We start from the raw sequence: 15,000 nt of genomic DNA on the forward strand, positions 1-15,000 counted from the left end.
TGTGTGTTGAATGTGTAAGTAGACCTGTCTGGTACCTTGCATGCCTCCCTGCATGTGCTGTATATACGTGGGCTAACGCCACTGTATTCACTCTCGCTCCCTCTGCCCTTTTTTTACTGTGTTGATTTACCTCGTCATTTTCCAGGCAGTTGGTTTTACTTTTCTTCCAGATCATTATGGATAAGATCTCATCCATGAAACATTAGATTCGGGGAATATTGTTTAGCATGTGAAAAGAAAGAGTTATTTATAATCTCTTGTCATGTGAAAAAAGTTATTTATAATCTCGTGTCATGCTGAAGTTTCCGTGTGTTAAGCCAGTATAGTAATGTTTATGGACATGTTGACAAAAGGAAAAAGAGAAAAAAAGAAAAGAGACTAAAATAGACTTTAATTGGTTTGATATTGACTTGCCTGACTTGAATTCATGATAGACCTTTCCCATCGGAGATCTTTTTCATGACGGAATTACACCCGCGCTAATCTTTCGTTTCTCTTTCCCTCCCGACAGACCCGACCTGGTTGACTGGCGCGGCCTCCGCCAGAGGTCAGCCAGAGAGCGACTTGAAACAGCCTTTCATGTCATGGAGCGCGAGTACGGCGTCACACGACTTCTCGACCCTGAAGGTGAGTTCTTCGAGGGGCCTGCGAGGAAGTGGGTGTGGGTAGGTGGGCGGGTGGGTCGGGTGAGCGAAGGGGGGATGTGTTTAGGGGTTCGGTTTGGAGTGCAGTTCTCGGTGGGGTTGGGATGAGGTTCATAGGGTTGGGGATCTGTGGTATGAGGTGGTTCGACGCTTCGAGGACTTATTGGTTTGTTCGTCGGTACGGGGTTCCGGTCATGTTTTTTTTGTGTTAACTCTTTGGTCGTCTTATCGAGCGCGAGGGCGGTGACGTCATCAGCTATGGGTACGGTTGGAGGTAAATTATAGTTTCCTTTTTTTGTTCTGTCTGTGTGAGGGTGAAGGTTTGACCACGCCAGATAAAAACAAAAAGCCTACGCCCTCCTCGAATGATCATGACGTCACAGCTCCAGGATCAGAATCTGAACTACATAGCCCTGTCTACGCCCTCCGTTAAACTACGGTTCCAATAACCACGCCCAAGCCCAAACACCTACACAATTATGTGACCAAGAAGTAAAGATAGAAAATAACTTGATAAGATGAAATGAGCCTTGTGGGGTCGAGAAATAAGGATCAATATTTTTATGGAATGAGCTGATGTCAGAATCATGTAGTTCCTCAGCAGATATCACTGTTGACTCTCATAAAAAGAGACCGCAGCCAATGATCAGAATCAGATGTGGGCCGTGGGTACGGCTGTGGGCTGCGGCAGGGAGGGCGTGTCCGTGTTTTAGACTTGGCAGTGGGGATGGAGAGGCAAGCAGATATATAGAGAGAGTGAGAATGAGTGGGTGAGTGAGTGTGTGAATTCTTGGATGAGTTGAGTAAGTGAATGAGAGAGTGAATTCTTAAGTGAGTACAAGTTAGTTAGGAGGGGAAGGAAATTCTTCTCCTTTCCTTCCTTCTTCCTTCCCCTAGCTCCTCTCCCTCCGATTAGATGTCTCATGATGATTGGCAGATTCCTCGACGCCCTAAAGCCATGACGACTTGCTTGGTTGTAATGGGCAATTAATTTGGGTTGTGCCTTGGTTGAGAGGACGGGGTCACGGGGTTGTGACTGGGGTGCTTTTTTAAGTTTATTAATCATTTCTTTTAATTGATTATTTATTTGTAATATTAGCGTTGTGAATTTGCTTATGTAGGTTATCAGGTGTTAAATCTTAAATTCTCCATGGATTTACTGGAACCGAAAAGGAGAAGCCATGTGGTAGAGGGGCGATGACCATGTGGGGGCGGGGTGTAAAGAAAGGTTTTGTGGAATCATCTTATAAATACTCGTTCGGCCATAGATGGGGCGCCCTCAAGCAGTTGCCAACAATAGGTTATCTGTTTTTATGGACCCTTGCATGGCTTAAGCAAGTAGAGTTTCTCTGTGAGTAAACCATGGCCTATTCTGTTGCGATGAACTCCGGATTAGCTTACAATACCTTGGCCGAAAGGAAAGTGGAAATCACCAGCCGAGAACATGTACGTTGTTCGAACACTCGCCATAGAATTCGCACCTGTTCAATACTAACCCGCTACACGTCATTTAAAGGGGCTGTTTGACACCAGCGATCTATATAACGACCAGTTTTGCACATAGATATACGACCCCAGTGGCAAAAATGTAATAAAGAACACCTTTCTTAAAGGGACATATTGGTTTATTGTCACCTGAGGGTGCCCTGTCGCCAGTGCGACCCCCCCCCAACACTCACTATACACGATGGGTGACTTTCACTTTTATCCTTATTTAGGCGGTTAGGCCGAGGACCTGGTGACCCAGAGCCAGTTTTTGCACCGCGTTTTGGGCGTGGGCGTGATACATTTAGGGATAGCTCGGATTTGCTTGTTTGTGCAGGCCGTTTACCCCCGTGTATGCATGCGGGTGTGGATGTGAATGGAAGCGCTGTCGCGTGAGACGCGGCCGCTTTGTTTACGCGGTCAGCTGTGTAGATGCAAGGGATAGTTGTTTGTAAATAGATTTTTTGCTTGTTTGATGAACTATTGTTTGTTTGTTGTGTTGTAGCTAATTTTTGGTTTGTTGTTACTGGAGATTAAACGCGGTTTCATGTTCGGTTTTCGTTGATTTATAGTGAAGGAGTATCACGATAAATACTGTGTACTTATTCTCAAGATGGTGAGTCATATATCAGGTCCTTTCCGATACAATTTTTTTGCGTTTAGTTACGACGACAAGGTTTCTAGCGATAGGTTTTAGGGGGCAAGGTTGTAAAGAGAAGAGGTAGAGAACGGTTGGATGAGGGAGACTGGGATGGGATGACAAATTGGTAAAGGGAAATGAGAGAGAGGGATAATTATGATAAGGTGAAGAATAGGTGAGATGAAGATATTTAATGCTATTCCACACACACACACGCATAGGCACACTCACATGCACACCAACACCGACACCAACACTAACACACCTCTATATCATTTTGCACCTATTATTATTATTATTATTAAAAGACAGTTTATCTCTTGAGGATAATAAAGTCGGTATGGTATGAAGGCAGTGTATAACCGGCGGACGAAATGGACGAGGGCGAGATGGGGAGAGAGGAGGAGGAAGGGAGGATGAAGGATAGGGAGAGAAAGGGGGAGGATGGAGGATTGAGGGGGAGAAGGGGAGAGGATGGAGGAGGGGAGGGACGAGCTCCGACGAGTTATTTTATGCCCGATGGCCGAAAAAGGACACACTCCGTTGATGCGCGCTACAAGTGGGATGTACAGGTAGTAAATTATGCTATGTTTATGAGACCGCGGGATCGCGTCTTCCCTTTTAAGTACTTTCGGAGGCTTTCGGGTGTGTGTGTGTGGAGGCCTGGAGCGTCGGCAATATAGGGGGTAGAGGGGAGGGATGATGGATCGGGACTCATTAGCTACTTTTGGGTTTTCTTTTACGGGTTTGGTAGACATTTTGGTAACTTTAAGTAATTTTACAGATTCGAATATCGGTTGCTTCCTAGGGACTCGCTCATAAATCCTACTAGTGGGAGTTATTTTTGCGTTTGCAAAACCCGTCTGTCTGTGTGACATTATAGCGACGCTGGGCTCTGAATGTAAAGCACGAGTCTGCGTTCATATATGGATGCGAGACAAATATGTAATGATCAGTACTGGCCGGCTGGTGTTGCCAGGGCTCTGGTCTCACATGACCTTGGCCGCCATGCGCTGACTCGGACCGAGAGGAGCGAGACGGGAACATCGCTTTTAAGATGTGAACGAAGCATGACAACCAGAGGGCATCGCAGCAAAGCTAGACTAATTATTTGCAAAACCGAAGAATGGATACGCAAGAAGGTGCTAAGGCGAGAAGACAGGCCGACGAGGTGGAAGAAGGGGTGAGAATGGGGCCAAGATAAACACTGGGCTTGGATGGAGATGAGGACCGCACACGCGCCGCCGCCGCCACCGCCGCCTTGCTATGACTCACCGTCGGAAGGGACGAGGCGCTACAAACGTTCCCTCGGGTCATGACACACACGCTTTTCGGTTGTTATTCTGTGCGGGATTGGGTGTGGGTTAAAATTTTGGGTTGAATATTGTTTGGGAGTTGATGGTGTTTGGGGGGTTATTTGTTGTTTAAAAGAAGTATTCGTGATGGTTTAGGAAGATGTTGGTGTCTGTCATTGTATTTTTTAAAATTTATTAGTCGTCGGAAGGCAATGATTTATATTATTTGAAAGCGGATAGTACAGACCGTTATTAATGCCTGTTTTTAATCCAACAGATGTTGATACCCCGGAACCAGACGAGAAGTCGTTGATTACGTACGTGTCGCAGCTCTATGAGATCTTCCCAGAGCCACCCTCTATTCATCCCTTGTTCAACATTGTAAGTACTGCAGTCTGCAGCGTTCTTTCACCTTGAATGAGTCGTATTATATGGGGATGGATATAATGTAGCAAAGTGTTATTAGGATTTTCTATATGCTCTCATGTACAAAATTGTAAAACGTATATTTCCTTGTCAACAGGAGGCGCAACGCAAGCTAGAAGAGTACCGAGAAATGGCCACCACACTGATTCACTGGATCCGCGAACACACCTCCATCATGAGGGACCGCCACTTCCCTTCAAACACCATCGAACTCAAGAGAATGGCCCAAGAGAGCACCAGGTCGGGAAAAGAAATTATCGTTATTATTATTGTTATTGTGATTGATGTCCGTGTGTTGCTATGCACAGATACTTGATTATGTAAAAAAATACCGTTATGAAATTATAAACGTTGATGTGACGCCTTTTTTTCCTCCACCACTAGATTCCGACAAGAAGAAGTTCCTCCTCGACTGCGTGACAAGAACAATTGTCAGCGTTTATACCGAGAGATCCAGAAGCTCCTCGACGGTACGGGCTTCCTGGAGGACGAGCTGGCTCCTGAACTCCACTACAACAACGTCGACGCCGAGTGGAACAAGCTCATGTCACTCTTCCAAGAGAGAGACGATGCCTTACACGATTCCTTGTCCGGGTAAGCAGTTGCTTCAAGAGTCTGCAATTATTTACTTTCCGAGATAATAAATCGGATTTGAATTAAGAAAACTCCCATTCGTAATCACTTTCCTAACATTTCCCCTTTTTAGATCAATTTCCACACTGATTTTCATTTCGTTCTCCCCCCCAGTGCCGACAGACTCCAGCGCCTGGCGGAGAAGGTCCACCGCGAGATCAAGCAGACCGAGATCACCCTGGAGGAGGTCGAGATCCGCATCGAGGACGAGGCGAGAAGAGTGGAGCGACTTCACCCCATGGATGCCAAACGAAACTGTGATGCCCTGGACGGAGAGTTGGCTCAGTGCGAGGATACGATCAAGACCCTGCACTCCGATGTCAAGGTCCTCCGCGACGGGAAATACCACGAGGCCCCCACGCTTCACAAGAGGTAAGTGTGTCTGGTGGGGGTCGAGGAGGCGCCCTCGGCCATTCCATCACCAGCGTGGAATTCTGTCGTTGCCTGGGTCTGCCTTTTTGACACTCTCAGTAGAGCTAAGTCTACCTATCATTGTGAAATCGGTATTTAAATTAGATATCCAGTACATTTTGTAGCCCAATCATAATTTTTTTTCTTTCTCTTTTCTCTCCAAGGGTTGTGAAACTAGAAGAACGATACGTAAGCGTGAGGACCCTCTTCGAGAACCGCCTGCTTATAGTTCTTAACAATAGATCGTTTACCCAACAAGAATCCTACACCACCACCAAGAGAATAGTTGTTTCCGAATCCCGACTGGTCGATACGAACGAACACTTCAGGTTCCTCCAGGAGTGTATCAACTGGTGCAAAGACAAACTTGTAAGTAACACGATTTGTATCTCTTCTCTTTATCTCCAATAGTAGAAATGGTAAACAGTCTGTAAACTTGACACATGAAAAATCCATACGTGATGCATAGTAAAGTGACTGTCCTATCATCCGCAGAAAAAGTTGAACGACAGCGAATACGGCAATGACCTGGCAGCTGTGGAGAAGGAGTACGACAGCCACCAGAAAGAGCACAAGATCATCCATCAGTTCCACACTAATGTCGACAAGTGTGCAGCCGAGGAGGTAAGAGGGGGCGACTCGGAGGCTGTCTGGCCGGGGGAGAGAGGGGTGGTAGGAGGGTGTGCCCCCCCCCCACCCGTTGTACTCAGTATTGATTGTTACTTTCGTTCCGTTGAAATCTCTGTGCGGTTGTTGGTGGTAGCTATTCACTACATGGTGAACAGAAACATTTTTTGCGAATTTGTAATTTGATTATTATATAGGTACTGGATGCATAATACATTAAGATAGATAGCTATAATTAGCCTGTACAATTAGCATTTATCTGATTATGTAATTACTTTGTTCTTGCAGAGTAACTTTAGCGGCGAGGAACAGCAGGTGTACATCAACTTGCTGTCTCAGCTGCGTAAGATCTATGCAGAGCTTCTCTCTCTGAGCAACAAGCGTGTGTCAGACTTGCACAGCCTCTTGGATTTCCTGCAAGCTGCAACGCAAGAGCTTATTTGGCTCAACGAACGCGAAGAGCAAGAGCTGAACAGAGATTGGGCTAACAAGAGCTTGAACATCAATGACGTCGAACGATACTATGAGGTGAGTTTTGTCAGGACTACATACATTTTATATATATATATATATATATATATATATATATATATATATATATATATATATATATATATATATATTTACAAATCTATAGTATTATTGAACAGATCATGAATATTATTTTTGACGACAAATATTTACACTGACATTTTCATTAACTCTCATTATTTTATACAAAACTTCCAGAAACTCATGAGTGAACTCGAAAAGAGAGAGGTTCAGTTCAGCGCCGTGCAGGACCGTGGCAACAGCCTGGTCATTGGACACCATCCTGCCAGCAAGACCGTGGAGGCGTACCTGGCGGCCATGCAGACGCAGTGGCAGTGGCTCCTGGAGCTGACCCTGTGCCTCGAGACGCACCTCCAGCATGCCTCCCACTACCACACCTTCTTCACTGACATCGCCAACGCTGAGCAGTTGGTCATGGCGTAAGTTTCTGCTGAAAAAACAAGCGGTTTTACATGTGTATCTCAGTCAAAGAAGATGTGTTATTTGTCAAAAACAAATGAAAATGCAATACGAGGTTCTTTGCAAGTTATACATTCTTACTTCTGTGTTACAGACAAGACGAGAAGCTGAACACCACTTACTCGACGACGGACTTCGGTCTAGACGACGGTGAGCAGCTCTTGCGCGAGATGCAAGACATCCGGGAAGAGTTGTCGCAGTTTAACTCGACCGTGGATGAACTGATCAACAGGGCCAAGTCAGTTGTCCCCCTCAAGCAACGCAGACAGACACTGAGACAGCCTACGTCCGTCACTGCAATCTGCAACTACAAGAAGATGGATGTAAGTATATTTCACGTGAATCTTCCTTGTCAAAAAAGAATCAGAATTATTAGAAGGAACTCGGTTGTACGCTAAACATAACACCCCATTTCTTCTACACTCGGAATAATTTAAATTCAATGCACGTTCGTTCATCCCCTCAGATGAGCATCAACAAGGGCGAACGCTGCACTGTGCATGACAACAGCAACAGGGTCAAGTGGAGCGTGGTGACCAGCTCGGGCAGCAAGGGCATGGTGCCAGGCGTCATCTTCACCATCCCGCCCCCCAACCAGGAGGCCATCGACGCCGCCGAAAAGCTCAAGCGCCAGTACGAAAGGTGCATCGCCCTCTGGCAGAAGAAACAGCTGCGCATGCGTCAGAACATGATCTTTGCTACCATCAAGGTTGTGAAGAGCTGGGATCTTGCTCAGGTATAGTTCTTCAAGACCTATGTAATTTTCCCCTTTAAGAAAATCCTTTAAATATATGAATCTCAATAAATATATATATGATGCGTAAAGGGCCCTGAAAATATCAGTATGAAAAGGTAATTTGCAAATAACATATATGGCGTGACCTTTTCCCCACAGTTCATTGCGATGGGAGCAGAGCAGCGTAACGCCATCCGTAGGGCGCTGAACGAAGACGCTGAGAAATTGATCCAGGAAGGAGACCCGAACGACCCTCAGCTGAGACGACTGAAGCGAGAGATCGATGAAGTCAACAGACTCTTCGATGAATTCGAACGTCGTGCAGCTGGTGAGTGTTATTCTTTTAAATACATGATATGATGTATAGTGTCGTCGCTCAACCCTGAGAGATAAAAAGAATGTATGAGAAGTCCTTTAGAAATAAGAGAATGCCCCCTTTAAATGTTGACTGTAGCTCCGCGTTGTTTCCGTACATGAAAAAAACGGTAAAATCACGATTATTTTGATTCTTTAAATATGCCGTTTGGCCATCTATATGCACATTTGAAGGAAATGCTGTAATTGGGCAAGCAGAGAAGTCATTACATTCTGTGTGCTATAGGATCTGCGGGCCTTTTGTACACGTGTACATCTAATTTACCCATGTTACCTCCCGGGGTAAATTGTCCACATATTGTCCCTGGGATGTTGTTGTCCTGGTGAAAATAATGCAGTTGTATGATGACTCAGGCGGGGTCTGCAGTCTGGATTGATTTCCGAGAGAAAACGGGAACTAGAAGAGAGAGCAAGTGAGAGGGAGGGAGAGGGAGGGAGAGTGCGAGAGTGCGAGAGAGGGCAGCACTGGTGGACGTCGTCTAGAGTTTTCCAACATGGCTGCTTCCCTCCAGTCATGTTGTCAGTCATTCGCTCCTCCTTGGTGCTTCCACTGCATCTTCTAAACACCGTTTGTGATATTTAGCGACGGGGAATAGCTTTCTTTGTTGAAGCCGTAGTGTGTGCCAAAAAAGAAGCCTTGTGTGTGTTTTGTCTTTACGTTGCTGTGATATTATCGGTTGTGAAAAGTCCACAATGATTCCGCCGTACGGGTATATGTCTGTGTTGGGGCAGATTTGGGACACTCAAGGGAAGATTTTTAAATGTAGATTAAAGAAAGCAGCCGAGGATACCGAAGGATACCTCGAGGGAACCGTGTTGTTCCTCCACAAAGTCGTGTTAGCGGAAAATTCTAAAGTGTGTGAGAATGCACAATGCAAATGCAGTTGCCACGATGACAAGAAGACCAGTGCAAGCGATGAGCCCTTCTTCGAAACATCCGAAAACCTGGACGAGACAGGAAACTTGAATGAAAGTGGATTTTCTTCGTCATTCCACGAAGCGGACGTGTCTAAAGAAGGTAAAATTTGTTTTGCATTTGGGCATATGCAACGTTGCGATTGCTTTCCGCTGTCTGGCCACACCTGCGCAGTTCGTGATTTGTCATGCAAACTGATCCAGATGGTATTTTGGTTAAGTATCGGTGCAGATAAATATAGAATGGTTGCATGAGAAGTCCACAAAAAAAAAATATTTTCCATCGATTCACGGCAATAGAATCAAGTCGATCGCTTTGTGGGTTTATTAAAATGTAAATGCAAATATATATATTTTATTTAATAACTTCATTAATATGCTAATGACGAGGAAATGTACATGTTATAGCTATTCACGATGGAGGTGATTGCAGTTTAGTCACTGAGACGATGAGCTGCGGCCGAGTGAATGACATTGGAGCGCCTGGAATAAAACCACTCGAGCCGACTTTTGTAACTTAAGACTATGATGTCTGTCTCTCTGGCGTTGAATTTGCCTCAGAGTGTATGTAGTGAAATTCTCTCCCAAGTCACATTTTCCTCCGTGTCCTGCAATATAGATAAAGCCTTAGAAGATAGGTTTAAACGATGAAGTGACGATAGAAGCAGGTATACGCCGAACATGAGTCATGTTTGAAATAGTATCCCCTCTCTCGTGGCGAAAAATAGAAAACTGGAACCAGACTACCTGGGACTGCATTGCTTCACCTTAGCTTGTAAATTCACGGTATTCTAACTTTGAAGGAAAATATATAATTTTGTGTTCTTTTGTTGTTGTGATATGTTGTAAAATATTAAAGATTACGGGGTAGACCTTTATAATATTCATGGAATCTTCGATGTTTAATTACGATTTTGATAACAAATTCAACATTTCCTTGATTATGTGTTTTGAACCATATTAAACCTATTGTATACGATTTTAGAAATCCATTTTATGAGTCTATTGTGTGGGTTTTTAGATTATATCAAACTTATTATATGATATTGTAGAAATCTATTTTATAAGTTTTTTTTATCATATTAAACCTATTGTATATGATTGGAGAAATCTATTCCATTAGTCTGCATTGTGATCATTTGCTCTTTGCTCGGGCCTCTCACATACCCGGTACATTGCCGTTGACATTATGTGACTTTCCGTTCTGAGAGACTAATCGACCCTCCCCCCTCCCCCCCCTCCCAGAGCCCAAACCAGGAGCAGTGCTGTCCGACCAGTGCAGTAGCCTGAAGGAGTACCTCGACATGATGGAGAAGACGCTCATCCAACGGTGCCTTGCCGCCATCCCTCGGGATCTGGACCTCCTCGAGCAGCTGGTCATCGAGCACAAGCAATTCGAGAACGACCTCTCCTCGCATGAGCTGGAGGTGAGGCCGCGGGTGCTCTGCAAGTTCGGTTTAATGAGTGAGTGAGTGAATGACTATGACTGACAGTTTATGAGTGAGTGAGTGAGTGACTATGAGTGAGTGAGTGAGTGAGTAACTATGAGTGTGAATGATTGAGTGAGTAACTATAAATGAGTGAGTGACTGACTGAGACTGATTGACAGACTACGAGTGAGTGAGTGACTATGAGTGAGTGAGTGAGTGAGTGACTATGAGTGAGTGAGTGAGTGAGTGACTATGAGTGAGTGAGTAAGTGAGTGACTATGAGTGAGTGAGTAAGTGAGTGACTATGAGTGAGTGAGTGAGTGAGTGACTATGAGTGGGTGTGAATGATTGAGTGAGTAACTATAAATGAGTGAGTGACTGACTGAGACTGATTGACAGACTACGAGTGAGTGAGTGAGTGAGTGAGTGACTGACTGACTGACTATGAGTGACTGACTGACTGACTATGAGTGACTGAGTGAGTGACTATGAGTGAGTGAGTGAGTAACTATGAGTGACTATGAGTGAATGAGTGAGTGAGTAACTATGAGTGACTATGAGTGAGGGGAAAGACTATGGGGGAGAGAGTGCTTTACAACCTGCTAACAATTATTTTTACTTCGATTTGCTCAGGTTGAAAGCATCCAGAAGAACTACCAGAACTTAACCCGGCGAACACCAGCCATACAACGCCATGTCGAGTCCATCACACAACAATGGGATCGCATCTGGGCCCTCTCGCACGTGTATATCGAACGGTATGTCAGCTTCGAGAGAATTTATGGTTGATTTGAACAGATATTGAACTTCGGAATGTTGTTACCAGCGTCTCTTTCGGATTTATAAGACATTTGTTTGTGTTTTTTTATTTTTTTAGAATGAAGTGTGTCGAGATGGTTGTGACTGGTATTGAGGAAGGAACCCAAGTCGTGTCCGAGGTTGAGCTGAAGCTCGCTGAGCACCAAGACCTGCCTGACGAACTCGATGACTTGGAACGAGTTCACCAGGAACTCCTCGACATCCAACAGATCATCCAAGACCATCAGGTTCGTTCTGCAGTTATAGAGGTTCTTTCGGCTCATGCTAAAAAGTTTGTTTGTAATATCTTTGTACGGCTTCAGCAAAAAGGAAATGACATGAATATGATTTTTTTCCTGTAGGTGTTGATCGACCGCCTCTTGGAGGAATGTCGCAATGTTCGCACACTTGTAGTGAAGTCGAGGCCGAGTCAGAAGATCCATCCGGATGTAGACAGATTAGAAGAGGACGTGAGAAAGCTTCGCATGCGCTGGGAGAACATCTGTTCGCAAATTATTGAAAGGTTCGTATTTCACAGATTTCAGACTTCAGATCGCACCCTCCATATTGTATTGCCTTGGATACTTTTTATGTTCGATTTAGCCTGAACTTATTTTGAGATGCCCTACTTGATCTGCCCAGGTTGCGAAGCTGTGAAGCTGCTTGTGAACTTCTCACTAAGTACCGCAATGGCCATGATGTGGAGAAGGTGGACCTCAACGACTTCGAGACCGGCCTCCGCAACCAGAAGATTGAGGATCTTGGACCCTCTGAGGCCGAGCTAGAACTAGAGAGGTTGAGGGTAAGCCCGAGCCCTCAATACAGCAAAAATCTATGTTCTTTCTGTCAATATTTTCTCTCTTGCAAATCCCTTGCTCTCACAGAGATACGGTTCTGCTCTTTTTTAACTCGTGGGATTCTCTTTTTCAAGAAGATATCCTCATCACAACCCCCCAAAAATATAGAAAATATACATTTTCAACTCTCCCATTTTATTCTACAACTGTATTTCCTTTCAGTACTAACTCGGTAACCAAATGCTATCACAAACTCCTACCCCACAAAACTCCCCTCGAAATCCTGTATCCTTGAGCCCTTGCGTCCCCAAAACGAAGGATCGCCGGACCCAAATTTTGACTTCCAGGTCTCGACTGAGGACAAAGAAGGAGGACACGGACTGTTTATGCCATTGTGTTTAACTTTCATTTTTTTTTCCAGGATTTACCATCTGTCTTACTTTCCAGGGTATTAATGCCAATGCCTTCTCTTTACAGAGCATGTACATGAAAATTATAGCGAAGAAAACAAGCATAGAACATGTAAATACCCTTGGCGGCCGATTCATACGGGAAGCCAAGGTATGTTTCACATAAGCACAGGCACACACGTACATTTTTAGCACCCCAAAAAAATATCACAGTATCCGGTCACTATATTTTTGCGTCACCTGAATCCGATTATTGATCAAACGATTTTTTTGGTTTTCGAGTTCATTGCAGGTTTTTTCAGGTGATGACTTTTTCAGATATCTCCCATGTACATTCTATTAAAATTTCAGTTCCGTTACTCAAAGCATGCATTCCTTGTTACAGGATAACTGAGAATAATAAATTAGCATGTAAATATAATGTAATCAGAGTAATGTTGGTTTAGATATGATAACTGCTTTCGGTGGCTTTGTCTCTCTCTCTATCGCTAACTCTGTTCACAGCAACCAAAAAAAAAAAAAAAAGATAGAAAAGAAAAGAACAGAAAAAAGCTTCGTAACCCCAATAATAATAACAAGTACTAACCTCCACTAATTTACAACACCCTCTGTAGATCTATGACTTGCGCCTGTCCCAGTACAAGGCAAGTCTAGAAGAGGTACACCCTAGTCTGGACGCGAGCCTAAGGAAGAGGCCTCGCATCCAGAGTGGGGAAGAGAATGTGGCTCAGCAGCTGGACAAGCTCAACGGCCAGTACCAGTTCATCGCCGACGAAACGTACGACCGAATCGCCAAGATTTACAATCGGTTCCGACACGAGAAGAAATTCAACGTAAGTACACGCAGCCCGGTTTCTGTCTTCCGCACTGACACTTGACACTCACTCTTGGTTGCAACTCGATGTGAGTGCACATGATAGATTTTTTTTGAACTGAAAGCTACACAGATAAGTCTAATAGATTATCATTACAGTTACACGTTATTGTTTGTTCACAATAAAAACATGTTTGGACTGCTAGCAGGTGAGTAATCAAACATATATGTATACAAATATACATTTATCTATATCTGTATATGTATTTATGGATGCATGCATACATATATACATACATAAATGTATAAATATGCATACGTACATAAAAAGAAAAAAAGAATAAACATTAGCACACTCACACAAGATTAGTGAATGGAGTGATATTACCTACACGTCATATATTAACAATAGATATTAACACTAGTCTAGTTATATCAGTTAGAATAATGCCTTTTCTACACTTGTTAGAAGAATGCATTTTCTACACGTATACGAAAATGGGGAATAAGCATGTTGTTTATATTATATAACAATTAATCTTCTGACATGGTTCTATGTACGATATGTTTGGGCAGGGTGTTCATAGAAGAGAATTAACTCTGAACATTATACTTAACATAAACATCCGAACCTCACGTGAATGCATGACTGATCAGGCAACTAAATCATTAAAGGTAATTGAAGGTCATGATGGTTTTTCATTGGTGCTGTATATATAAATTTATTTTATTTTACTATTTGTACGATATTTCAAGACGGTGCACTGCGGGTTACGGTCATAGGTACAGGTTTATGAGAAGGAGGATGGCTCTCGCTATGGAACATGATTGATGAAAATTATCAGGATGGAATGGTGTTTATCCGAAGAAGGATTTTATGCTTTGAGTGACGAGACGCGGGTATCATTTAATGAAAAGTTACGACGCCCGCAAGTTTGCTTGATAATGGCTGGCGTCACTGCTTGGTTCAGCGTTGAATGGCAGATGGCGCTGCTCGGAAAGGATGACAACCATTGTTTGCGGTCGATTAGCTGTTGACAATTCAACTAAATCATTGGCATCGGTCCAAAGCGGGAGTGCATGCAAGGTTAAGAAATGTAAGAAAGCCCCGCCACACCTCTCTCGGGGGAGGGGGGAGCATGACTTGCATAACCAGCGGTGAGGAAACCCGGCAAGTTACGGTATGCATTTCATTGACTGCATGTCAGCTGCTCCGAACAGTCTCCAGTGGCGACTCGGATATCTTGGAAGGTGAAATCAGAGGAACGCCTCGGGGGGTAAATTGCAGGTGTTGATGTCGACTGAAGATAAGATCGCGGTCATGTGAGCTGCCAGGCCAAGGGCACGAGGAGTCGTAGATAAGAAAGCAAGCCTGAGAGAAAGGGTCAGAGAGGGGAAAAGGGTAGAAAACATGATAAACGGGTTAGCAAAGGACGTCAGCAGAGAAGCAAGCAAGCAGGCCCAAGGGAATGGGGGAGCTGTAATAGACCTTTGAGCTGAAAAGGGCGGGGGGGGGGGGGGGGGATACTATACATGTAGGCAGAAGGGCGTTA

The 15,000-nt window shown here is 44.2% G+C and overlaps 1 protein-coding gene across 49 annotated transcripts in view; it reads left to right on the forward strand.

The window, feature by feature from the left end:
• The window catches only part of shot (dystonin-like protein short stop), a 422,952-nt gene that overhangs the window by 329,065 nt on the left and 78,887 nt on the right, over positions 1–15,000 (forward strand). For all 49 annotated transcript variants that reach the window (XM_086547666.1, XM_086547670.1, XM_086547661.1 and 46 more), the window contains 19 exons: positions 512–627; positions 4,342–4,445; positions 4,588–4,730; positions 4,875–5,084; positions 5,238–5,495; positions 5,699–5,903; positions 6,030–6,158; positions 6,450–6,689; positions 6,891–7,132; positions 7,267–7,495; positions 7,639–7,908; positions 8,068–8,236; positions 10,444–10,625; positions 11,262–11,386; positions 11,506–11,674; positions 11,789–11,949; positions 12,069–12,228; positions 12,701–12,784; positions 13,248–13,466. In XM_086547666.1, coding sequence (XP_086403792.1) covers positions 512–627; positions 4,342–4,445; positions 4,588–4,730; positions 4,875–5,084; positions 5,238–5,495; positions 5,699–5,903; positions 6,030–6,158; positions 6,450–6,689; positions 6,891–7,132; positions 7,267–7,495; positions 7,639–7,908; positions 8,068–8,236; positions 10,444–10,625; positions 11,262–11,386; positions 11,506–11,674; positions 11,789–11,949; positions 12,069–12,228; positions 12,701–12,784; positions 13,248–13,466 — 3,415 coding nt within the window. The remainder of the gene's footprint in view (positions 1–511; positions 628–4,341; positions 4,446–4,587; positions 4,731–4,874; positions 5,085–5,237; positions 5,496–5,698; positions 5,904–6,029; positions 6,159–6,449; positions 6,690–6,890; positions 7,133–7,266; positions 7,496–7,638; positions 7,909–8,067; positions 8,237–10,443; positions 10,626–11,261; positions 11,387–11,505; positions 11,675–11,788; positions 11,950–12,068; positions 12,229–12,700; positions 12,785–13,247; positions 13,467–15,000) is intronic.

Source organism: Penaeus japonicus, unplaced genomic scaffold (genome assembly GCF_977035675.1).
Source record: "Penaeus japonicus unplaced genomic scaffold, GWHDUDI00000001_assembly GWHDUDI00000019, whole genome shotgun sequence".
NCBI classification, from domain to species: domain Eukaryota; kingdom Metazoa; phylum Arthropoda; class Malacostraca; order Decapoda; family Penaeidae; genus Penaeus; species Penaeus japonicus.